At 42.7% G+C, this 23904-nt stretch overlaps 3 protein-coding genes across 7 annotated transcripts in view; 2 read left to right on the top strand and 1 right to left on the bottom strand.

Moving 5' to 3' along the window:
• LOC125284783 (phosphatidylinositol 4-phosphate 5-kinase type-1 alpha-like) overlaps positions 1 to 3633 on the top strand; it is a 15017-nt gene extending 11384 nt beyond the window's left edge. For 3 of the 5 annotated variants that reach the window (XM_048228898.1, XM_048228897.1, XM_048228900.1), the window contains 3 exons: positions 1726 to 1846; positions 2386 to 2537; positions 2639 to 3633. In XM_048228898.1, coding sequence (XP_048084855.1) covers positions 1726 to 1846; positions 2386 to 2537; positions 2639 to 2688 — 323 coding nt within the window. In that variant the 3' untranslated portion in view covers positions 2689 to 3633. Of the gene's footprint in view, positions 1 to 1725; positions 1855 to 2385 lie in introns of all 5 variants that reach the window. The other 2 variants (XM_048228901.1, XM_048228902.1) reach the window with 2 other exon arrangements.
• A 265-nt stretch (positions 3634 to 3898) lies between these two features.
• Positions 3899 to 8854, top strand: psmd4a (proteasome 26S subunit ubiquitin receptor, non-ATPase 4a). The gene is made up of 10 exons (XM_048228903.1): positions 3899 to 4025; positions 4943 to 5083; positions 5278 to 5392; positions 5732 to 5818; positions 6004 to 6072; positions 6464 to 6679; positions 6944 to 7052; positions 7374 to 7499; positions 7761 to 7819; positions 8234 to 8854. Exons 1-10 carry the CDS (start codon positions 3943 to 3945, stop codon positions 8405 to 8407), a joined length of 1179 nt encoding a protein of 392 aa, XP_048084860.1. The 5' UTR covers positions 3899 to 3942; the 3' UTR covers positions 8408 to 8854.
• A 2206-nt stretch (positions 8855 to 11060) lies between these two features.
• LOC125285637 lies at positions 11061 to 23532 on the bottom strand. Its single transcript, XM_048230168.1, has 8 exons — positions 23408 to 23532; positions 21907 to 22127; positions 21200 to 21589; positions 17013 to 21031; positions 12745 to 12847; positions 12402 to 12618; positions 11386 to 11933; positions 11061 to 11099 (listed from the first exon to the last, which is right to left on the bottom strand). Exons 1-8 carry the CDS (start codon positions 23427 to 23429, stop codon positions 11061 to 11063), a joined length of 5559 nt encoding a protein of 1852 aa, XP_048086125.1. The 5' UTR covers positions 23430 to 23532.
• Positions 23533 to 23904: the final 372 nt, after the last annotated feature.

Consider the following 23904-nt stretch of genomic DNA (forward strand, 5'->3'; position numbering starts at 1 on the left):
TTGCAGACAGGGCACGCCAGTCAATTTCACCTAAACGCCTCAGTCCTGGGGCTGAAGAGACGGGCGGGAGGGAGAAGGCATGATTCATTTGATACTTGGATACACGCCTAGACTGCTAACTGTATAAAATCATTATTTTAACATACAAACCGCGTATCTCACTACATAGAACACATCTCAATTGTTTTCTGGCTTACAGAGGATGCGGTAGCGTTAAGAATCAGGCTAGCATGCTAGCCTGGAAATTGTGAGTTAAAATCTCAGCCTAAGTTGCTCTAAGGGAGACTAGCCCTGAAGTAACAAGTAAATTGACCAAATTAAGTCGCTTCGATAAAAGCGTTGCTAAATTAATTTGTACATGGCTAAAATTAACATTTCATTAACCCTTGCTTACCCCAAAAGCTAACGTTAGCTAATTGTCCAAGATCAGTTTAAAGTAAGCGTAAACGTCAACAGGATCCATTAACATTATATGAAAGCAAAAATAATTTATTTCATTCTAATATAGTTGAAGCAAATAGGCTTACCTGAAACAAATCAAACGAACTCTTCTTTTCACTAGCTCTCGTGTTCACCAACCGCCTCCGTTAACGTCTAACTCAGCTCTGGCTGCAGTAAGGCAGTCGACGATATCGTTAGAACTAAAAATTCGCTTAGCGTTTTCACGGCGGCTGGCGGATCAGTTGTGACTGTGCTTCCCGCCCCCTGGTGTCTGATCCGGGTCAATGTCTCCATCACGACAGTAAAACAGAGGTGACAGTTACACGGATTTGCCAGTTTGAAGGCGGAGTCTGTCCGGAGTCTACTGCTATCTGGGTTAACTCACCACCGTTCCGAACTCCGTTTCAACTTTCTGGTTTAACGTGGGGAAGCCGAGGAAATGTTCCACTAGGTTGAAATAGAGGGGTTTCGCGGGTGATTGGTGGTGGGAACCATTATTGCAGGGGTGTTTTTTTGTTTATCACTAATATAGGTTTTTCTCTTTACAAATGTGATTTTGGTGGGGGAAACATTTTGTATGTGTTTCTATATTTGCTATTTGCTTGTTTGGTTTATTATTTGGTTATTATTGTGTGATTATTTGGTTAATTGATTTTTGTTAGCATTGGGGCAATCTAGTGGGAGGGGCTACAGCTAGCCTAAGGCTGTATTAGGCCCCATGGCCTCAGTTGCAAAGTGTCTGTGCAGAGAGAGAGAACTGTTTATGAGAATTGTGGACTGGTTAAGAGTGCAGGGTCTTTTGAGACATAGCCTGGCAATTTGATGCCTATTTATTTTCTTTTTGAACAGTTTTTGTTTTGCATTTTTGCTCATCTTGACACCGTGAATATTTGCACGTATTAGAAAAAATAAAAAATAAATAAACAAAAGACTTTTTTTTGGAAACTTGCATCTTCCCTGACTCCGCCATCAGTTATCCTGCTACATTGCTGGTATTATGTATTAATTGATATGATCATTATATAAATATAATATACCCATATTAATGTATCACCATCACAACATCTTGAATTTCCCCTTGGGGATCAATAAAGTATCTATCTATCTATCTATCTACAACATTTCACATTCAAGTCAAAGTCATGGGTTCATTTTTCAGTGTATTTTTTTTTGTGCTAATCTAGTATGAGGTTAAGTAAAAACGAGATCTTTTTGACTGTGTGTGTGTGTTCATTCTGTTTGTCCTCTTTATGACCACATACTTCCCCTTTTTCCCCTCCTCAGGCATGCAGGCGGCCTGCCCGGACCTGCTCCTAAGGACCCCAGCCCAAGATAACATTACCAGCACCAGCTGTGCCACCACCACCGCTCCCCTCGCGCTGGAGGAGAGCCTGGAGCCTGTCCCGTGAGCATGTGTGTGTGTGTGTGTGTGGGTGTGTTTGAGTCTGTGTGGGTGGGTGTGTTTGAGTCTGTGTGTGTGTGTGTGTGTGTGTGTTTGAGTCTGTGTGTGTGTGGTTATGTGTGCTTGCCGGCATGCATGTGTACAGAGACTGTATCTGTATACATAAAAGTGTGTGTTTGCCCGTGTGTGTACACATACTTTATCTGTACACATAAATGCATGCCTGTGTTGTGTGTGAGTATGAGTGTATGCGTGTGTGTGTGCGTGTATGCGCGTGTGTGTGTGTGTGGGTGTATGCACGTGTGTGTGTGTGTGCGTGTGTGTCAAGGCTCCAAGTGGTGGTGGACTTAAGCAGAAACAGCGTGTCTCTTGTTTGCAAAGCACATGTGCGTGTGTGTGCACAGACTGAACAACATTGAGTCAGTTTGGCATTTAGACCTGAAGTTGATCTCAAGTTGATCAAATTTGCAAATTCTCAGCACATATCCTCACAGATGTTCCCCTCTCTATCTCTCACTTTCACTCACCCTCACCCCCACCAGAGTTGTTTCTCTCCCAACCAGAGATTCAGCTGGTCAGTCTGCAACTGTCCCTTTCCCTTTCTGTCTCTCTTGTAGAGTTGCAACAGGTTCCAAGAGAGCAAAGAACACCATGGCAACCGAGGATGTGTCCAACCTCCTTGTCCAATCGCAGGGTGAGGGTGAGCCAAGGGTCAGCTGAAGGTGTTCCGTGGTGTTTGACTCCTGGTTTGTGATGAATGAAAGAATGACGCCATGATGTATCCACCTTTTTCAGGAACAAGAAACTCTGAAAGAAACTCTCTCTCTTTGCGCCTCCTCATCTAAAGTGACATTACCTGCAAGGAGGGCCCTGTTCAAAGCATTGTGTTTGACAGGGGCCAAAATGCCTGTGTGGACTTTGAAACTGGTATTCCACATAGTCTGAAAAAAAGCGTATGGTGCATATTTGCAGAAATAAGGAAATGCCAGGCGCTGTTTTTGAATTGTTTTCCCCAGAGGACAGATTGAAAGGTCAGAGCAGTAAACTCAAAAGTACCTGGTCTGTGCTAAAGAAATGTCATGGTGGGATCAGTGCCACTAGGGGGCAGCATTGTGCATCAGACCTTTTTAGTCTGTTGCATCTCGCTATTATGAAATACTCCTAATGCTGTCGTCAATATTTTTTGTGTTGTTTTGTAATTTGTTTGTTTTGATATTTAGTCTGCTGGTGAAATTGGAGTTTGACCTTCAAGTAAATGTTTTACTTTTAGAAAGAGATAGCCATGATAGTGAGGTAACCGTTTCAGGAGGACTTTTTTTTTTTTAAGAAAATGTGTGAATTTGGCGTTTCTGAACAGCATTAACCCTTTGAAAAGCCCTTCTGCCACTGCCTCTGCTGCACGTCAACACAATGAGACAGAACACCATATCATCAAAACCACATCAAAACTGTGGCATCAAATCCAAACGCAGGCCGCCTGTGAGCCTAAGAGATAAGCCAAGACACACACTACATCTTTCAGCAAAAAAAAAGATTCTGATCCTCATCTGACACTCAAGAGGAGCCGGGGAAACTGCTAATGGACTTTCATTGACATAGCCGAATATGTTGCCAAATCAAGTCTGCAGTATGGACTCAGGTGGGGCTTTCTATTCGCTGGACTGGGACTTATTGGAGTTTACAAGGCAGTCATGAGAAAAACGTATTTATGAAAATGTGACATTATTGCATGACCAGTCATATATGTTTGTAATGTGATTTTTAATACAATGGTGTACTTTTGAAAATAATGTAGACCTTTTCTTTGGACAAGGTAGCAAAAAGCATGTTAAGACTTAACTAGATATTGTAAAGCTCTATAAATGATATCATAAACCAGGGAACCTTTGGTAATAAGCATTTACGTGTTACCATCCTTTGATTAATGAATTACAAGCATCAAGTCAATTTATTGATTGAAAGTAAAACACTCGACGATCAGATTTGATTCTCGGGATGCGCTTGTGTGTTGTGTTTACCACACGGTGGCGACATAGAAAATGTAATGCGTACAAGGACATATTTTTAGGTTGTAGAAGAAGTCCCACTGGTTACGTAGAATGTGTGTTGACCAATCAACGGCTACGTTCCTCAGTGATCAACGAGAAGTTTACAAGATGGGGCTTGAAAGTACTATGGTCTGGTAAGGAACAAACTAATTTTTTTGTTTTCGTTAAGTTGTTTGTTATTCCGCAGAACACACAGGAAATGTGATAAAATACGGTTGAAGCATGCCTGTATATGTTCGTTTTAAAGTGTTATAAGCGACACAACAGGCCGATTGTCATACACTGCGTTTTCCTGACCGTTCTCCTGAGTCATTAGCAAGCTATTATGCTAGCTAGAGCTGGACAGCTAAGTTAATCATCTAACGTTAACGAATGCTATCGATCTATAGCTTTCTGAAATACGTAACGATAATGCATAACTGAAAGCTTCTGTAATCAGAGTCATGAACATATCATGGAAGTGCAACACTGTGCATAATATGCATTATCTTCATGAGTAGGCTAAGTGGTAACGTTACTGTAAATGTCGTTTCTGTCAATGGGCCCCAGCAGTAGGACAAGTTTACTTTATCCACTTCGTTGTTCGTTGGGATTGGCTATGTTAGTTAGCCATGCTAGCTTGCCAACTTTGGAACACAGGTGACAGTTGTCACGCTTTGTGTTGTGACACATTTAGCGACGTTAGATTAGGGTCAGCTACTGAAGACGACGATTTGAAAACGACTTTGTCCAAAGTCATGTTAAGTAAGTGGAAGTTAGGGGGAACTTACCCTGGTCACATTAGATGTAGCTGGTTGGTTTAGAAGTCTCGCTAGCGGCTAGCCGACAATACAACAACTATGTCGTTCTTGCGTCTGCCAAATCCCATAACCATAACCCATTGTAACATGAAGAGAAACGTTGTCAACTGCTAAAGGATGTCATGAGCTAGACAGACATGGAAATGCTTTAATGGTAGTAGTAATAATAGCAAATTCCACCCATAGCTGATCCCATTAATAGCTGTCCCCAGCTTGTCAATCAGGAATAACAGTGGGCATATTTTGTGTAGTGTGGACAACAGTGAATACATGAGAAATGGAGACTTCCTGCCCACGAGACTGCAGGCCCAACAGGATGCCGTCAACATCGTTTGCCACTCCAAGACCCGCAGCAACCCAGAGAACAATGTGGGACTCATCACAATGGCTAAGTAAGTTTTCTCGGATTAATTATATGTTGGATTCGGGAATATGCACAGCCTTGATGTTCTACTGGGGGAAATCTAAATTAATTTGATTGATAATTGTTGAGTGAGTTTCTACATGTTCTTCCCTTGTTTAGACAGACAACTAGTTAGACAGGGTGTCATTAATTATCTGCGCTCTCTCATATTTCTCTGTCCAGCAACTGTGAGGTGCTGACCACCCTCACCCCAGACACAGGACGCATCCTCTCCAAACTGCACGCTGTCCAGCCGAGAGGGGATATTTGCTTTAGCACTGGCATCAGAGTGGCCCATGTAAGTTCACACATTTTTAAAGAAAACATTTTTTGAAGCAGGATTTGTGCCTGTTCATCATCCATTTTTTTCTTATTTAGTTTTTTTGTGCTCATCTTGTTGCACTGTATCATGTGTGGGGATCACAGAGGCACAAAACACAAGAATCACAAGTTAATTCTAAATTCAAATGCATGATTTCTTTCCCCCAAACAAACACACTAATGTCACAGTTAGGGTTTTGTTGGTAGCATTCATGCAATGTTTAGTTTTCTAAAATGCAGAATAATTCCGCACACACAGTCAGTCGCACAAAGACGATCCTTGTCTAACTGATTGTCTGTTTCTGACTGTGTCCAGCTGGCCTTGAAGCACAGACAGGGGAAAAACCACAAGATGAGGATCATCGCTTTTGTGGGCAGCCCAGTGGAGGACAGTGAGAAAGATGTGAGGACTTCATCTTGGTTTCTTTTCTTTGTTTCACCCTGTTGTGTATATACTGTAGCTTCTTATTGATAAGGTACATCTTCACCTAAAACCTCTGCTTATTTATTTATTTATTTATTTATTTGTTTGTTTGTTTGTTTGTTTGTTTGTTTGTTTATTTATTTATTTTTATGAACCCTTTTTAGCTTGTCAAACTGGCAAAGCGTTTGAAAAAAGAGAAGGTCAATGTGGATATCGTGAACTTTGGGGAGGAGGTGAGAGATGGCTTGCTTATAGTCACTAAGAAATATTCCTTAACTAAACTTAAAAGTTCAACAATGAATGTGTCTAAATTACTGCTGTTTTGGAACTGTGCCATCCTTCACACTGCTAGTACTTCATCTTCTGCCAGTTTTAGGACATGACTAAAGTCTATGCCCAAAACAAGTTAGATATGTGATGTGTCTGGTTTAGCTCCTGTATGCTTTAGGACCGTTTTAGGAGATGCCTAAAGACTATGCCCAAAACAAGTTAGATATGTGATGTGTCTGGTTTAGCTCCTGTATGTTTTAGGACCTGCCTAAAGACTATGCCCAAGACAAGTTGTAGATTTTATAAGTGTCTGGTTTAGCTCCTGTATACTCTCCGTCGCCCCCTGTCTCTCAGGAGGTGAACACGGAGAAGCTGACGGCGTTCATCAACACGCTGAATGGAAAGGAGGGCACCGGCTCTCACCTGGTGACGGTCCCCCCGGGCCCCAGCCTGGCCGACGCCCTGCTCTCCTCCCCCATCCTTGCTGGCGAGGGCGGCACCATGATGGGCTTGGGCGCCAGCGACTTCGAGTTTGGGGTGGACCCCAGTGCCGACCCCGAGCTGGCCCTGGTGAGTGACACAGGGGTTAGAAGGTCAGAGGAAAAGAGATAGAGAGAGAGAGAAAACCTTCAGAGCTTCAGAGCAGTGGAAAGAATCTCCATTGTCGTAATGCCCATTGCACTGTACAAACTGTGTGTGTGTGTGTTCGTGTTCTCCTGTGTGTGTGTGCTCGTTCATTGTCGTAATGCCCATTGCATTGTACAGCCTTGTGTGTGTGTGTGTTAGTTTTGGTGCTTGCTCATGATCGGTGCCTCTCCCCCTCTCTGTCCCCAGGCTCTGCGCGTGTCCATGGAGGAGCAAAGGCAGCGGCAGGAGGAGGAGGCTCGCAGAGTAGCTGCAGCATCAGCAGCTGAAGTAGGCATGCCCACCCCCACCGCAGACGGTAAGACAACACGCAGCGCCGGCCCCACAGTCTCCATTTTCTTACCGTCCTGTACATTGCACACACACAGACTCCCTGCACAGACAGATCTGTGTAAGAATACTGTTCTTCTGTTCTACTGTTCTAAGAATTCTGGTGTGTATGCTCCCGGGTTCTAAAGACCGCTGCTCCCTTCCCCTTCCCCTTGTGCTTGGGTTACTCCAATTTCTGATTTGTGTGTGTTTATGTGTGTGTGTGTGTGTGTTTTGTTTATGTGTGTGTGTGTGTGTGTGTGTGTGTGTGTGTTTGTGTGTGTGTTTGTGTGTGTGTGTGTATATATAGAGTCCGAGGAGGCCCTACTGAAGATGTCCCAGCCTGAGTCAGGAGTAGCGGCTATGCCAGACTTCAGCAGCATGACTGAGGAGGAGCAGATTGCCTATGCCATGCAGATGTCCCTGGCTGGGGGAGGTGTGTGTCTGTCTCACACACACATGCTCGCTCTCAAAATACAATTAGCATTCATTAAATCTTTCTCTAGACACACACACACACATACATACATTTGTCTGTTCACACTTACTCACCTTCACTGGTGCAGATGTAGCCTGTATTAAGAGGAAAGACACACACACACAGACACCAACATGCGTTATAACCTAACAACCATCTCCACATATTTCTGTGATCCTGCCAAGTAACACCCCTCCTAAACATGTCGTCTTTAAACAGAGTTTGGCGAGTCAGCTATGGACACAAGTGGACCTATGGACACCACGGAGACCACTAAGGTACCGCACTGAAACACAATCCATTTGCCCTCTCCAGCTCCGTTTATGTGCAGTCTGCAGGTCGTGTTGACTGACTTAATGTCAGCAATCTCCACTCTCGGGCTCTGCAACACAGTGAAGTTTCAAACAGCTCACATTTACCACATAATGTTTACAATGTACTGCCGTCGTCACCTGTTATTTTACTGCATTTTTACACAAATGTCAAGGCTTTTTGTTTGTAATAACATATCACAGATTGCTATGTCCATATATTTAAATGACTGACTCATACTTTTTAGTATTTGTTATTCTCTCTCCACCTGCCTTAGTTTTCATTCCATTACCTATTGCCTGTTTTAATAGTTTTGGTAAATTGTTTAGACACACTGTATGAGCTGCGCTTGTACTCCTAACCTGGGGACTCTTCTACAGGAGGAGGAGGACTACGATGTGATGCAGGACCCCGAGTTCCTCCAGAGCGTCCTGGAAAACCTGCCCGGAGTGGATCCCAACAACGAGGCCATCCGCAACGCCATGGGCTCACTGGCCTCACAGACCGGCGGCTCCAAACCTCCCGAGGGCAAGAAAGATGAGAAGAAGAAATGAGAGATGGAGGAATCAAAATGGCGGCTGACCCACAGACTATTTCAACAGGGACGGGGAGGAACATCTGACCAGACGGGGGACAACGGGGACAAGACCGACAAAGCAAAGACAAGTGTGTTAATATACAGACTAAACCAAACCCACGACAGTATCCAGAAACGGACAGATCGATAAATAACCAGACTCACGGCCAGATGAATAGAAACTACAAAAGAAGAACAGGGGGATGACTGTGTGGTGACCTACAATAATAATAAATAATAAAATACAAAAAAACATTAATATAAAAAGAAAACAATCCATTCATTTTCCTATCTCTCTTGCTACGAAGCTGATGTTGCTTATGCATCTGATATACCTACCTAAGTGTAGTCTAGCCTAAACTGTTATTGTTTTTATTTTATTTTTATTTTTTTTCTATTGCAAATAAAGTGGAGTTGGACTGAAGGTTACATTGTTTTCTCCCTTCAGGATGCGAAAAAAAAAAAGAAACTCATTGTTTACTCAGTGTTATGTACTTCTGGGGGTTTCCAAGTACGTGGTTTAGTGACAAACCTGGGTTAGTTAACTCAGAGTAAGTGGTAAACCTACAACAAGAGCCCTATGGCATTGCTTTGTTAGGAGAATGAAGCCCTACAGCTCATTGCATTTATGTAGCCCTTTTCAAGGCACCCAAAGCACTTCACAGTGAAGGGTTACACTCATTAACCACCACCATTAGACCTCTGAAGTTCGCGTTGGGAATTTAGCCAGGACACCGGGGAACCCCCTACTCTTTCAGGCGCTCGGCTTAATGTTTGATCCGAAAGACTGCATCTCCTAGAGCACAGTGTCCCCGCCCCTATACTGGGGCATTGGGATTTTATAATTATTTTGGCCAGAGGGAACATTGCCACCTAAAAGGCACCAATACCACTTCCAGCAGCTACTTACCCATGAGCTTCAGTAAGACAGCAGGGAGACAGGGTAACAATTGGTCTGGCTGCTGACAACTGCAGACCCTCACTCCTATAAAGAGTCATTATGTATAATCTCCTGAATATTAGTTAAACAACATACATGTATGGAATATGTAAAAATAGGAAATGTCAGAGAAAGTGAAAACAGTGGATTATCACGTAGGAAGTTAGATGTGGTGGTGCTCTTGGCAACATGTTACATTTACATACTTTTGTTTTTTACCGTTTGGGGGGGGGGGAATCAATCAGCCAATTATACTAGTATCTGCATCTCTTCATATCTGAAGAACTGTCAAGACATTTAAGTCTATAAAGGCTACTAAAAGCCACACATTTCTTTTCAAGATGTTACCAATGTGTATGTACAATTGGTACTCTTTCTTATAGGCTATTCTGCATGATAGAACCTCAGAAGGCCATAATAGTGTGGGACTTCGGAAGTGAAAGCTGCCAGGAATCTTGTCAAATACAACAAAATACTTACTACTTTACACTTTATTTATAAAATATTTATTTAAGGAGACAGAAAGAGACGGCATGATAAAAAAAAAAAAAATTGTATTTTGACAAACAGATTTGTAGTAGGCAAATATGTGTAACACTGTGGCTGTGTATCTGCGGGTCTGTTGAAGTCAGATCAGATAACCAAATGCAATGTTCCCATTGCACTGTCCTCTTCTACATTCATTTGCTCACTGGAGCCAACATGCTTCACATATGTGTGTATTAAAAAAGAAAAGCACTGATTTCAGAAAATGTTAATTCTACATAACTATGTATACAATAAGAAAAAGGCCCTATCAATGCAGCTTGTAAGAATGAAATCTATGTTAAAAGTCAACAGGCTCCCATTCATTTCAAACTTCTCAAATGTAAATATGAACCATGATACAACCTTTATGCATCCGAAATCTGCTGCAACTGCAGTACCCTCAATGGGAGGCAATGATGGATGGATAGAATTTTTTTCTGATTTCTCAAATATTTGTAAAGGCACAAAGTCTAAATAAAACATTTAAAAAGGAGACATGCTTGTGGCAGGAGTTAATACAGTGTAGACAGGTTATGAAGACACATTTGAATTCACTGATGAAACATGTAAAGTGTCTATTAATCTTATTTCTTCAACTGCTTTGTAGTTTTACAGTACAAAAATGCAATTTTACAGTTTGACTTTTCCAGTTCACCCAATGATTCCCACGTATTGGACAACAATCAAAAACAGTATTCAAAGGAAAGGGGAAACACTATGAAGCATTATACTGGTGGGCAGTTAAATACATGAGACTGAAACATTTATCATCCATCATCCTATTGTAAAGGACTCATTTAAAAAGACATTCTTTGTCAAGACACACATCAACTTAACTATAAAGTGTGATAGGTACTGGTAAGCTACCTGAGGTATTTGGAAAACAAGTCTTTTCTAGGCACTACAATGAAATCAAAACGTCAACTTAATGCAAAAGTCTAAAAGTATACAAAGGCAACCGTTTAAACGCAAACTTTTGTCAGCACCCCTTTAGCATGTTTTAGGTAATGTTTATGAAGTTGTGTGACACTGGAAAGGGATATATTGCAGTCAGCACATTCAAAACCCCTGGTGTCGTGTAGTTGTACAGTGATTGAGAAACGTTTGACTGTGTCTTTGGACATGTCATGTCTGGGAGGGAGTGTGTGTTTGACCTGGAGGCTCAGAGTTGGTTCATCCCGAGGATGGCTAGCTGAAGAGCCTACCGGGATGGGGGATGACGTTGTCCCTGACAACGATGGGGCAATGCTTTGTTGGCTGCTGGTTTGAGGTAGATTTATGTCGGCATTTGGACTGGAGTCAGGAATGGTTTGACTGGTGCTGGGAGCATTTTGGCTAGTGTCTGCAGCGTCTTGGAAGGAATCCTCATCCAGGACAATAACCTGCTGTGATGAGCTGAGGTTTGAGGCTTGGGATGAAGAATGGCCACCAGACCGTGAAAAGAAGTTATGACGTGGTAATGGTGGTCGTGGTGAGGCGTCCGGTACCACATAGAGGCTGTCAGGATGGGCATAGTGAAACAGGCTTTCGTCAGTGATCTCTGGAACAGGAGCTTTTTCTTCCACAGCTGGCACTAGAACAGAAGGTGATTCCGGAACAGTGGGCTGAGGCAGTGTCCTTGAGACATCATTGGTGGTTCTTTGGCCAGTAGGAGCACCCTTTGGCCTAGCTGGAGGCTTTCCCCCTACAGCGTGGCATATCTGATGGGCATAGAGCAGCTCTCCAGAGGAGAAACTGGCATTACAGTGCCAGCACTGATGTGGAAACAGAAGAGGCTCAGACGGGATTTCAGACGTCGGGAATCTGAGGTCATTGTTGTGCATCTTCAAGTGGATCTGCAGGGCACGGTTGTTGGTGAATGACTGGTAGCACAGGAGGCAGCTGTGGGAACTGCGCCCATTGTGAAGCAGACTGTGTTTAACCCAGTTTCTCAAACTGGAGAAGCCCTTTCCACAGACCTCGCATCTCAGTGTTCGACGGGGCCTGTGATTCTCGCACTGGTGAGTGTTAAGGCTTTCTTCGCTGAGGAATGTTTCTGGACACAGTGGACAGGCATAAGGTCTCTGCTCCGCATGTTCCCGTAAATGCTCCCTGTACAAACCCAGGAAGTGAAACTGCACTTTGCACTCTGAGCATAAGAAGGATCTGCCCTTCTTTTGATGATGTCGTTGATGCCACCACAACTTGTGCCACCTTTGAAAAACACGACCACAGAGCCCACAAGCATACTTGTTGCCAGATAAGTGTGTCTGCAAGTGGGCACGTAAAATACTATGCAACCTAAATGTCTTCCCACAGTGTTGACACTCAAAATGCTTGTGTGAAGTCCTTGTATGGGCATGAATAGAGGACACAACATAGCAGTCAAGGGATGGATGTGAGGATAAGATACTAACATCAGAAGGAGTAGGAGAAGGTGGCCGAGAGTTGCAAGGACTGGGAGGATCTGGGTCTGCAGAAGATGAGATCTGATCTGGGTTTTTATTTTGGGGAAGGTTCTCACCCAGCGGGTGTGGATGGACTGGAGATTTATCTGGGGAAATGAATGTCTGCTCATCCATATGTTCTGGGGAATCTGGCTCCTGAGAAAGCAGAGAAGCCTCTTCTGTTTCTTGGCTAATCCAAATGTCAGTCAAGGGTCCAGAGCAGGCCTTCTCCTCACCACTAGACTTGCAGCAATCCCTGCAGTGAACCCTTACGTCCGAGTCCCTGTCATAACTCTGGCCGCACATATCGCATAAATATGAGTGAGCCTTAGTGTGTGTTTGCAGATGGAGGGTGTACTGGCACCAGTGGTTAAGAAGTTTCTTGCACACGTGGCATTTGAAAAGGCTTGGTGTGTTCACCTGACCATCCACTCCCATCTGGACCAAGAAGCCCTCGATGTCGTCTTGCTTCTTTGTAGAGCAAATCCTAGAGGTCTGGTGTGCCCTCAGCGTCTGCAGATCACTGCAAGCGTAGCCACAATGAGAACAGAAGAAAGGGGTCTCTCCCGTGTGCTCAAGAGAATGAGCCTTCAGTGCCTGCAGTTTACTGAAACCTTTTCCACATACAGAACAGGCGTAAGGCTTAAGGGGCCAGTGGACTCTTTCATGGGCACTAAGGCTAGTTTGTTTACTGAAAGTCTTCCCACAGTCTTTACAAGACAGGCTCTCTCCTTTGTGAGTGCACTTATGAATGTGCAACTTTTGCTTGCTGAGGAACTCTTTGCCACATACAGGGCAGTTGAATACACCACCCGGTGAATTAGTGGTAGGTTTACAGGGGGATGCCTGGCTACTTCTCTTATTTGAGGTGATGTGATCTACATTGGAGAGGTGAACTTTAAAATGGACTATAAGTTGTTCTTTCTTGGAGAATCGTTGGCTACAGCAAGGACACTGTATGAATCCTGGTACTTTATGCACACTCTTGTGGGATTTTAATTTCGAAACTTGGGCAAATCTCTTTCCACAGTGTTGACACTGATAGGGTTTTTCACCTGTGTGAAGCCGCTGGTGAACAGTATATGCAGAAATGTGGCGAAAAGAACGTCCACAGAACCTGCACTTAATGGATGTTTTTGCCATTTTGCCAGATTGCTCCCTTTCATTCCAACCTGCTGGGAACTTGGACATTATTCTTTCCTCTCCACATTCTTCCTCAGAATACTGTGTGCATCCATCAACTTTCTGAACATCTGGTGGAGACTGGAAAAGCATATCCAGGGAGAGTGATGTCTGACAGCTGGAGTGAGCCATGACATTACTAGTCATTACAACATTTCCTCCATCAGTTTGCGGAGATTCCTCTTCAGAATCCTTTTCAAGAAGTTCTGATGCAAACAATACCTCAGCATGAGGCTCAGAGTCATGTGACTGACTGCTGTGTGCTGTGTTCTTTTTCTCTTCAACTGCAGTTACCTTTACATTTTGGATAACAGGCTGTTCATTCACTTGGGCAACATTTGGAGTTCCTTTTCCTTTTGCTTGCCTTCTGTTGCCCCACCCCTTTGATTTTCCACGACTCCTTTTCCGTTTCACTATTAGGTGTTCTGTTTCTGCGGTTTTACCCACAGGTGACCTTGAAGCTTGAGCATGAGCTTCACCATCTAGAGCTGTGCTTGGTTCTAGGTCAGGTTTACAATCTTTGTCGGAGACTAAACAGCCAGTTGTTATTTCAACAGTGTCAGAAGAAATAGCAGTCACCATTTGTTCTTCTGTAGAGACAGCTGGGATTGTTTTAGAGGGCTGAAGTGTTTTCTCTGGGGTTCGAATATCGTGACTGCCTTCATTTGGAAATGAGGTGGTTTCACTAACTGCAGATGTATATTCTTCACTACGGTAAAAAAGTGAAGCAATTTTAGAGGCTCGGCCAGATCTTCTCACTATTATTCTAGATTCTGGTGGAGTATGATTCTTCAAATCTGATGTGATCATGTGTTTTCTATGCGTGCCAACATCAACCTTTTCTGAATCTGCATCAGATGGTTGACTTCCTGACAATTCTAACAAGGTTTTCTGTGCTCCCTTCTCCATCTCTATTTCCATTTTAGGTCTGACAGGTACCTCCATTTCCCCCTTCACTAGCTTCTCAATCATAATTTTACTTTTCTTCAAAGTATTTTCATGTTCAACAGATGTACTTTGTACTGGTCGCTGAACATTTGAAGAGGGAAGTGTTACATCAACATACTGTTTTTCAAGAGGAGGGTCATCATTTTTCACCAAAGATGTACTTTGGCATTCAGAGGTGTTGAGGGCAACTGTGAGGAAAGAATCTGAATTAACTGTTGTGTCTGTGACCTCATCAGATTCCACCACTCCAGAGGTTCTAGAACGGAGTTTTCGCCTCCGTCCCTTTCTTGTTTTCCTTTGTTTTAACCTTCCAGGCATCGGGGCTGGTTGCTGAACATTTGAAGAGGGGGGTGTTACATCATCATGCTGTTTTTCAAGAGTAGGGTCGTAATCTTTCACTTTACTCTCATTTAGGGATATGTCTCCCAGCATCTGAGTTTTGGCTTCCAAAACAAATGACTTAGAGGACTGCGTTTCCTCATCAGGGTTCTGTGTGGGTTGATATGATCCCTGGCCACCTGTAGGGAGTGAAGCTGAACACAACCTGCGTGAAGACCTCCTTAAGTTAGATGCATGTGTAACTGAAACTGATTGCACACATTCTTCTACCTTTATGTTTGTGCCATTCTTAGAACAATCCACGCTTTTTGCTTTGGGTTGGGATTTTGTAAGTTCAGATACTGTCTGCACAACTGCCATCAATTTAGACTTTTTTATAGGGGTCTTCTTTTTGCGGGTATGACCAGTGTTCCTTTTCACTTTGGTTAAAGACTCCACTGCATGGAGTTCAAGATCATCCCTCTCTTGGTTGGGTGGCAAAGCTGAAAGCTCCAACGAGACACCAGCATCTTCCCCTGAACCCGTTTTCACCCCTTGCCTATCACTTCTTTCTTTCTTATTCTTCCGTGTTGAAGTTTTTAATTCGGAACCAGTTAAAATGGTTTTGAGAGTCTGAAGCGGTGTTCCAGATTCTGTCTTTGATGTGTTTGGTTTGTGCAAAATGGCATGCTCTAGTTCTTCCTCTTTACATGACAAAGGGAGAGAAGATACCTTACATGAAACATCTATGTTAGTAGAGACACAGGCACCACCCTGAGTATTTGATAAAAGGGCTGCTTGTTGTGTGGCAGTAACATTAGCCAACTGTTGACAGAGCTTTCCCACCTCATCTTCTTTTTTCTTAGGATTGAACACTTTTCTTTTCTTCCTTTTCTTCAGAGCCCTTACAGCTGTGCTCTCAACTTCAGTCACTTTTTGAGGATCTTGTTGATCAGTGTAATCCACTGATGTATCATTGGAATCTAAGGCTATTGTATTAGTGAAGCATTTATCAGGTGAGGACTGTCCATGGAGTTCAGCATCATCTCTGTCCTGGGTGGGTGGCAAAGCTAAAAGCTTCAACGAGACACCAGCATCCTCCCCTGAACAGGTTTTCATCCCTTGCCTACCCTGTCTTTCCTTCTTCTGTGTTTTTGATTTGGAACCACTTAAAATGGTTTTGAGAGTCTGAAGCGGTGTTCCAGATTCTGTCTTTGATGTGTTTGGTTTGTGCAAAATGGCATGCTCTAGTTCTTCCTCTTTACATGACAAAGGGAGAGAAGATACCTTACATGAAACATCTATGTTAGTAGAGACACAGGCACCACCCTGAGTATTTGATAAAAGGGCTGCTTGTTGTGTGGCAGTAACATTAGCCAACTGTTGACAGAGCTTTCTCCACCTCATCTTCTTTTTCTTAGGATTGAACACTTTTCTTTTCTTCCTTTTCTTCAGAGCCCTTACAGCTGTGCTCTCAACTTCAGTCACTTTTTGAGGATCTTGTTGATCAGTGTAATCCACTGATGTATCATTGGAATCTAAGGCTATTGTATTAGTGAAGCATTTATCAGGTGAGGACTGTCCATGGAGTTCAGCATCATCTCTGTCCTGGGTGGGTGGCAAAGCTAAAAGCTTCAACGAGACACCAGCATCCTCCCCTGAACAGGTTTTCATCCCTTGCCTACCCTGTCTTTCCTTCTTCTGTGTTTTTGATTTGGAACCACTTAAAGGGGTTTTGAGAGTCTGAAGCGGTGTTCCAGATTCTGTCTTTGATGTGTTTGGTTTGTGCAAAATGGCATGCTCTAGTTCTTCCTCTTTACATGACAAAGGGAGAGAAGATACCTTACATGAAACATCTATGTTAGTAGAGACACAGGCACCACCCTGAGTATTTGATAAAAGGGCTGCTTGTTGTGTGGCAGTAACATTAGCCAACTGTTGACAGAGCTTTCTCCACCTCATCTTCTTTTTCTTAGGATTGAACACTTTTCTTTTCTTCCTTTTCTTCAGAGCCCTTACAGCTGTGCTCTCAACTTCAGTCACTTTTTGAGGATCTTGTTGATCAGTGTAATCCACTGATGTATCATTGGAATCTAAGGCTATTGTATTAGTGAAGCATTTATCAGGTGAGGACAGTCCATGGAGTTCAGCATCATCTCTGTCCTGGGTGGGTGGCAAAGCTAAAAGCTTCAACGAGACACCAGCATCCTCCCTGAACAGGTTTTCATCCCTTTGCCTACCCTGTCTTTCCCTTCTTCTGTGTTTTTGATTTGGAACCACTTAAAGGGGTTTTGAGAGTCTGAAGCGGTGTTCCAGATTCTGTCTTTGATGTGTTTGGTTTGTGCAAAATGGCATGCTCTAGTTCTTCCTCTTTACATGACAAAGGGAGAGAAGATACCTTACATGAAACATCTATGTTAGTAGAGACACAGGCACCACCCTGAGTATTTGATAAAAGGGCTGCTTGTTGTGTGGCAGTAACATTAGCCAACTGTTGACAGAGCTTTCTCCACCTCATCTTCTTTTTCTTAGGATTGAACACTTTTCTTTTCTTCCTTTTCTTCAGAGCCCTTACAGCTGTGCTCTCAACTTCAGTCACTTTTTGAGGATCTTGTTGATCAGTGTAATCCACTGATGCATCATTGGAATCTAAGGCTATTGTATTAGTGAAGCATTTATCAGGTGAGGACAGTCTATTCAAAGTACTTGAACAAGATGCGTCAGTATTTTCTTCATGATCAGTGTCCATGGAGATTTTTGACAAAGGATGGAGGCTGCTCTCAGACTTGACAGGAAGAACTGTTCGAAGTGACCTTCTTGTAGGAGTGACTAAGGCTTTGACCTTTTCTCTTTCCACTCGTGGCTGATGCTGTTTTTTGGGGAGTACTCCCTCAACATAATTTGTGATGCCACCATTATCCGTAGAACTAGACTCGGTTTCCTGAACTATTTCAAGAATTTTAGCCATTCTTAACAGAGTCTTTTTCTTGAACGGCCGGCCAGGTTTTCGTTTCAACATTGCCACATAATCTGTTGTTTGCATCGAGCTCTGCTGTAAACCTGCAGGATGTCCCATGTCTACTGCTGACAATGCAAATTCTGCCTGTTCTATTTTAATCTCTGTGCATTTACCATCAACTTTCTCATCAACCTTATTAACACTGCTGTTTTCTCTCAGTTTCTGTGAATCACTGTGCCCTACCACTAACTGTTCCAAAGATGATTTTGGTGTTTTTTGTTTGTTTGTTTTTTTCACAGGTTTAGTGGCGGAAAGTGGCATAGCGAGAGGTTCTGGTTTTATTTCAGGCAGTTCTGAAAAGGTTTTGGTGCTGATAAATTCATTGGGTTCCTGAGATGTTTCGCTTTTAGTTGCACCAGTTCTTGCTCTTTTTACTCTCTCAGAATTTCTTTTTGACATTTTCCCACAACTTTGTTTGGGTGTTGTCACTTCAAGTGGAACATCTTTCCTGGATGTTACTTTTATAACAGGAACATGAAACTCTTCCTCTGTAAAGTCAAAACTGCGATTTACAATTGACAACTGAACTTGTTCCTTTTTGGGCACGGTCATCTCTCCCTTCTTAACTTTTCTTGGGGTACTGGTTTTGAGGAGGGATGTTTCAGTACTCATATCCAATGAATTGTCCTGAGAAGCAGGCTGTACCTTGGGAACTCTGACTTTCTTTTTGAAGCTGCTGCCTTTTGGGGTTTGTGGAGATTTAGGTGATGACACAATACATTTGCCATGTAAGGTTGTATTAATGTTGACCTCTGGCAACTTGCCGTCTTCTTTTAAATCAGATACCCTTTTCTTATGTGACTTCATCTGTTTAAACAAACTGTTTTCAGGTACCTGACTCGTGAGCTTTTCAGAGTCAGTGTGTAATAAAACATTTTCAGTCAAAACTGGCTGTGAAGCTCCCAGGACATTTTTTGTTTCCTTTTTGGGGTGACGGTATCGATGTGTTTTTGGTGTAGGTTCAATGTTAGACCACCGTTTGGCTGATTTTGGTTGTGTACTACAATGGTCGGATTCATTTAATGTGACTCTGGATGAGTTGGGTACTTGATCAACACTGCAGTTATTTTGATTTTGATGTCCATTTTCTCCATCCTCTGTGGCTTTCCTCTTTCTTGTCTTCTTTTCTCTCGGTGGAGGTTGTGAAATGTAAACACTCAGATCTTCCTTGCTACACGTGGCATCTTTTTCAAGTGGTAAGCCATTAGGTTCTATCTGTCCCATGTCGTTTTGTCCTTTCTCCTCAATAGCTGGCATCTTTTTAGAAGCTGTCTTAGCATTTCGCTTTGGTGCTTTTTTAAAGGGTTTCAGAGAACTTTCAGAGAGTGTTTCAGGGAGCACAGTTTCATCGGTCATAGATGGTAGGACATCAGGGTTGTTCTGTGTTCTGTTGTTAGGGTTGTTACTTCTTTTAGGTGTTCCTTTCCTCTTGGCCTTTTCTTTCCTCTTGAAATCTTTCTGTACACTTGTTTGAGTTTCGATAGGAACTCCCTCTGAATTATCAATCATTTCAGCTTGCAACTCATTTGCATCCATGACTTCACACAGCAATTCTGATTTATTCTGCGTATCAGCCACATAACCCTTCACAGTCTTTTTTCCTTTTGGAGTGGCACTTTTAGCACGGCTTAGTTTATTTTCGTTTTTGATTTTCCCTTTCATTGCAATTGTATTTTCATGATCTTTCTGTGGGAAGATGATGTGTGGGGCAGCACTGTTTGGTTGAAGACATGTCTGAGGACCGGCCTTCCTTGACTTTACAGATATCTTTTTTCGCCGTTTCTCTGTCAGTTCTACTCTTGCGGGCATCAGGGGAGTGTTCCTCAATTCCATATTTTTACTGATATTGCCATCCCGCTTTTTAGAGCTTTTCTTAGCGCTGCTACGTGTACTAGCTTTGACGACAGCTTTTGACGATAGCTTTGATGACCGTTTTATGGCAGAAACATCACCTACTACTGGCAGGTTTACTGGTTTATGTGATGATGTAACACTGTTGCTTTGGCTACTGGTGGACCACTTCTCTGTATTCATATCTACTTTTTTCTTTCGTGTTTTTCTGATGCTCTTTAGGCGGTGAGATGCTGACTGACGAGTCTTCCGGGCCAGCACAGTTTCTGGTACCGACTTGGGATCTTGGGGAACACTAAAAACGGACGTCCCTTGAGTTCTTTGCAGTTTGCACAATGCTTTCTTGTGTGATTTTCCTTTAAATTGTGTAGCCTGTACACATTTTTTGGGACGTTCCATACAATCTTCATATTGGTTGGAATTTCCTGATAGAGCTATCAAAGAAGGAGCTTTTGGGACTTGAATGGGCCTTTTAGGTAGTGGAGATATACTAAGGCTGTGAATATATTCTTTCACTTCACTTGGAATAGAACTAGTACATGGAAGGCTTTTATCATTTGGGGAGTTGAGGAGGGCATTCGGTCTTTGCATGTCACTCTTTACCAAATGCTTTAGAGGAACATCAGCAGCCTCGTTTACGTGCGGATCTTTAGCGTCTTTCTCACATTCTTTAACTAGTTCTAGAAGTTTTGACATCTTTAACAGGGTCTTTTTCTTAAATGGCCGACCTGCTTTCCGTTTTTGTTTTTTCAGTATTCTAGTGAGCCCCATACCTAATTGTGTACTACCTCCAGCCTTCACGTTGTCAATTTCGGCCAAAGCCGGGTGCTGTGTGACCTCTGAGGTGTTAATATTAGTGGCGTCCTGACCAGATATATCAAGACTTAGTTCCTCTAATGTTCCTCTGTGCTGATCAGCCATGATCGCCCTCTTTTCGTCACATTCATTAGGAGGTGATTCAAGAGGCGAAGACATCCCTATTTCTTTTGCTAATGGCTCACTGGAGTTTTTGCACACTGGGTTTGCCTCGCACTGGTGTGAGGCAAATGGTTCTGATGGAATTGCGGTTCCACCTTTATGACATCTGTCCAATGAGAACTCTGAAGTGGAGGCAAAAACAGTAACAGCTGACTCACCTCGTTCCCTTGAGGTCGTGGAACCACTATGCCCAGATTCTACTGTGCTCTCACATTGTCTCTCTCTATGAAACATGGAAGCCTTAGACTCTGGCAACATCACAGGATCTAAATAATTGTGTTTTTGTCCTGAAGAGCATGAGTTTGGTGCATGAGGTTCTTCCAGTGACAAATGACCACTCGCAGTTGTTTCAAGTGATTCGATGTTTGATGACGGTCCACTGGCCAAGCTGCTGATTACTGGTTCCTTCCCCTACAGAACAGAGGTACACAATTAGCAACTGTTTCATTTCTTCCACTTGTCTCACTTTTAGGTCGCTTTGGGTAAAACTGTCACAATGAATGTAAATAGAATGTAAATGTCTATTTTCAGATTCTAACAGAGCACAACACTGTCATAACCCATTTATAAGAGACCTACCTCGAGTTCAGAGCCTAGATGACAACTGTCCTTGGGTGGATCCTCCTTGTGTCTTTCATCAGCGACTGTCTGTTCAATAAAGGACAGATTTCTGCTTTTCTTCTTGTCCTCTTCCTCCATCTTTCTTCCTTCATCCAAAGAACAAGCCATAGTCTTTTCTTCCATCATCTGGTAAATGGCTGATGGATATAATGCCGATGGGTATGATACTGATGGATATGGCGCAACTGGGTACTCAGTGCTTCCTGAAGCAACTTCAGGTAAGACCACTTGCTGCTGCTGACCCCAAAATACACCGTCTTGATGAAATGGGAAACTGAAAGCTGCTGGTGTTCCATGCACAGCAACAGATGATTCATAGGACAAATAACTGCTGTCCCACACCGTCCCCTAAACCACAAAAACAGTAAAAACAACAACAGTAAATTGTTAATCAAGGTTATAAATCATAACAATTAATTAACAGTTTAATGTGCAGAGCGTGATTTCCATGCCCAGAAGTTTCTGATGTGATAGCCAACACAAGCTTTGGTGTGCATTTAGACAGCTCTGAGTACAGATTGAACAGTGAATGACCTCAATGAACAGTGAATGAACTCAATGAACAGATCACTGGAAAAAAAGCTAAATTTAAGAATGGCATCTCCTAGGCTACTGCCTATGAAAATAAATAAAATGATAAATTAGTATTAATGATAAATACAGACCTTTGGCTGGATGGCATTGTATTGGTATGCTGTTGAGTGCGAGATATCGGCATAAACAGCAGGACTTTCATCATCAGAGATGTCTGACCACTCTTCTCTTCTATGAAGGTCCTTTTTCAAGTCGTCCTCCCCCAGGTCTGTAAAACTGGAATCCCACCTTTGACCTTCATCACTGCTCCAGGTCCCTCCTTCATCAGACATGGTTCCTTTACACCTGTAACCTGTAAACCAAGAAATTATACAGGTTTGAACTATTTGACAGCTTTTACAATTAAATCAGAAGTAGAAAGATATGTTTAATGAGTAGTGAAGTGTGAATTAAAATATGGATATGTTCACAAATAAGCTATTATACAAAAATGTCATGCCTTTTTATAACAAAACTAGTTTGTCACAATTGTCACTACTTAATCATTTGTTATTGAACATACCTAGGAAACTGCTGAATTTATAAATGTAACATGTAACCTTTGAATAGATCAGTGTTTCTCAAAGTGTGGTCTGGGGACCACTGGTGGTCTGCAAGCTATCCCAAATGGTCCGCGAGCAGACGTGGTAAAATATAATATAGATGAGTCGTTTGCAATATTGAACCAACTTGTATGTAAATCCAAACCGTTCTGCAACACTGCCCATGTAAGCGTTTTAATCATATGAATCCTCATGATACAATAAGCAAGGTGCAAAGACAATAACCAAGATGGTTCAGTGAGTAGGCATATTGTGTAACATACTGTTGAAGTAGGTCTACTGCTTTTTTTTTGGTAGGTGGTCAGTGATTTTTTTAAATTGGTTAAGTGGTCCTTGGTATGAAAAAGTTTGAGAAACACTGGCATAGATTAATAAACAATCAGTGATTAATATGGCTCATTCCCCCTAAGTACATTGAAGCATTAAGCTACAGGGAGCGGGGTACTAGTAGGCTACTTTTCACGGCTATGCGACAGGCTCGATGGAAAGTAGCTTGAATTTGACTCGTTTAGAATCTTACTCTTGCTTTGAGCATCACACTTGCTGCTGCACTGTAACAATGTCCGTTATCTTTGCAACAAAGTTGCGCGAATGACAAATATATATATTGCCACACGCTGTCAGGGTGTTTCTTGAGAGGTTCGTGAGGTCCGTAGCCTAGACAAGTCATTTTAAGCCTTCATTTAGCCGTTCCCAGATCAGTTGTAGGCTAATGAACTCTAGTTTCGTCCCCACGGGGTCGCCCACTACCACCCAAATTATCATTAGACAAATGTGTTTGATCATCTTAAAATGCAGCTGCTGTTTAGCGGAAGTGTTGGTGCACCATGCATGAAATTGCATCCAACTTAAAGCTTTATAGTATGCAACCAAATTGCCCTCTTGAACGTTTCTGGTGAAACCCTTTAGAAACTTGCCAGCTTCCAAGCTAAAGCACTCTGCAGGTCGCCCCCTTGCTTGCTTGCTCAACTCGTGTAGGCTACTCACCATGCGAGACGGGATGGACGGCTCACGAGAGTCACATACTAACCTCCCAGGATGAGAGCTCTCATATACAGATTAAGCAGAGTTTGCCTGTCTGTTTGCAACTGTGAATGACAAACAGCGCGTGTGATTATAAATGTATCTACTAACACAACTCGTTCGAAGACACATCCGAACACAACATCCGGAAGACCCGGAAATGAGGTATTTTTACGCAGTAGGTTGGTGCTGGGGGGGGGGGGCTGCAATTTATATTTATATTTTGGTGTCTAATAACAGTTTGTTGCCTTATTAAATGGTTTTGAGTATGTCATCCTAGTCACATTCAAGCCTATATTGTGTTTTTGTAAGGCTTACACATTCCATTTAAAACAACAACACACACACACACACACACACATAGGCCTACGTTATATATTATTAGCCAATATATGTAAGGGATAATGCCCGACGAGGTGTCCATTATCCATTGAAAAGTTGATTGTTGACAATGCTGCCTTGGTTACCAACTAGCGTTTGAGCCAGCACCATAGACAGTAAAAG

Source organism: Alosa alosa, chromosome 20 (assembly GCF_017589495.1).
Source record: "Alosa alosa isolate M-15738 ecotype Scorff River chromosome 20, AALO_Geno_1.1, whole genome shotgun sequence".
In the NCBI taxonomy this organism is placed as follows: Eukaryota; Metazoa; Chordata; class Actinopteri; order Clupeiformes; family Clupeidae; genus Alosa; species Alosa alosa.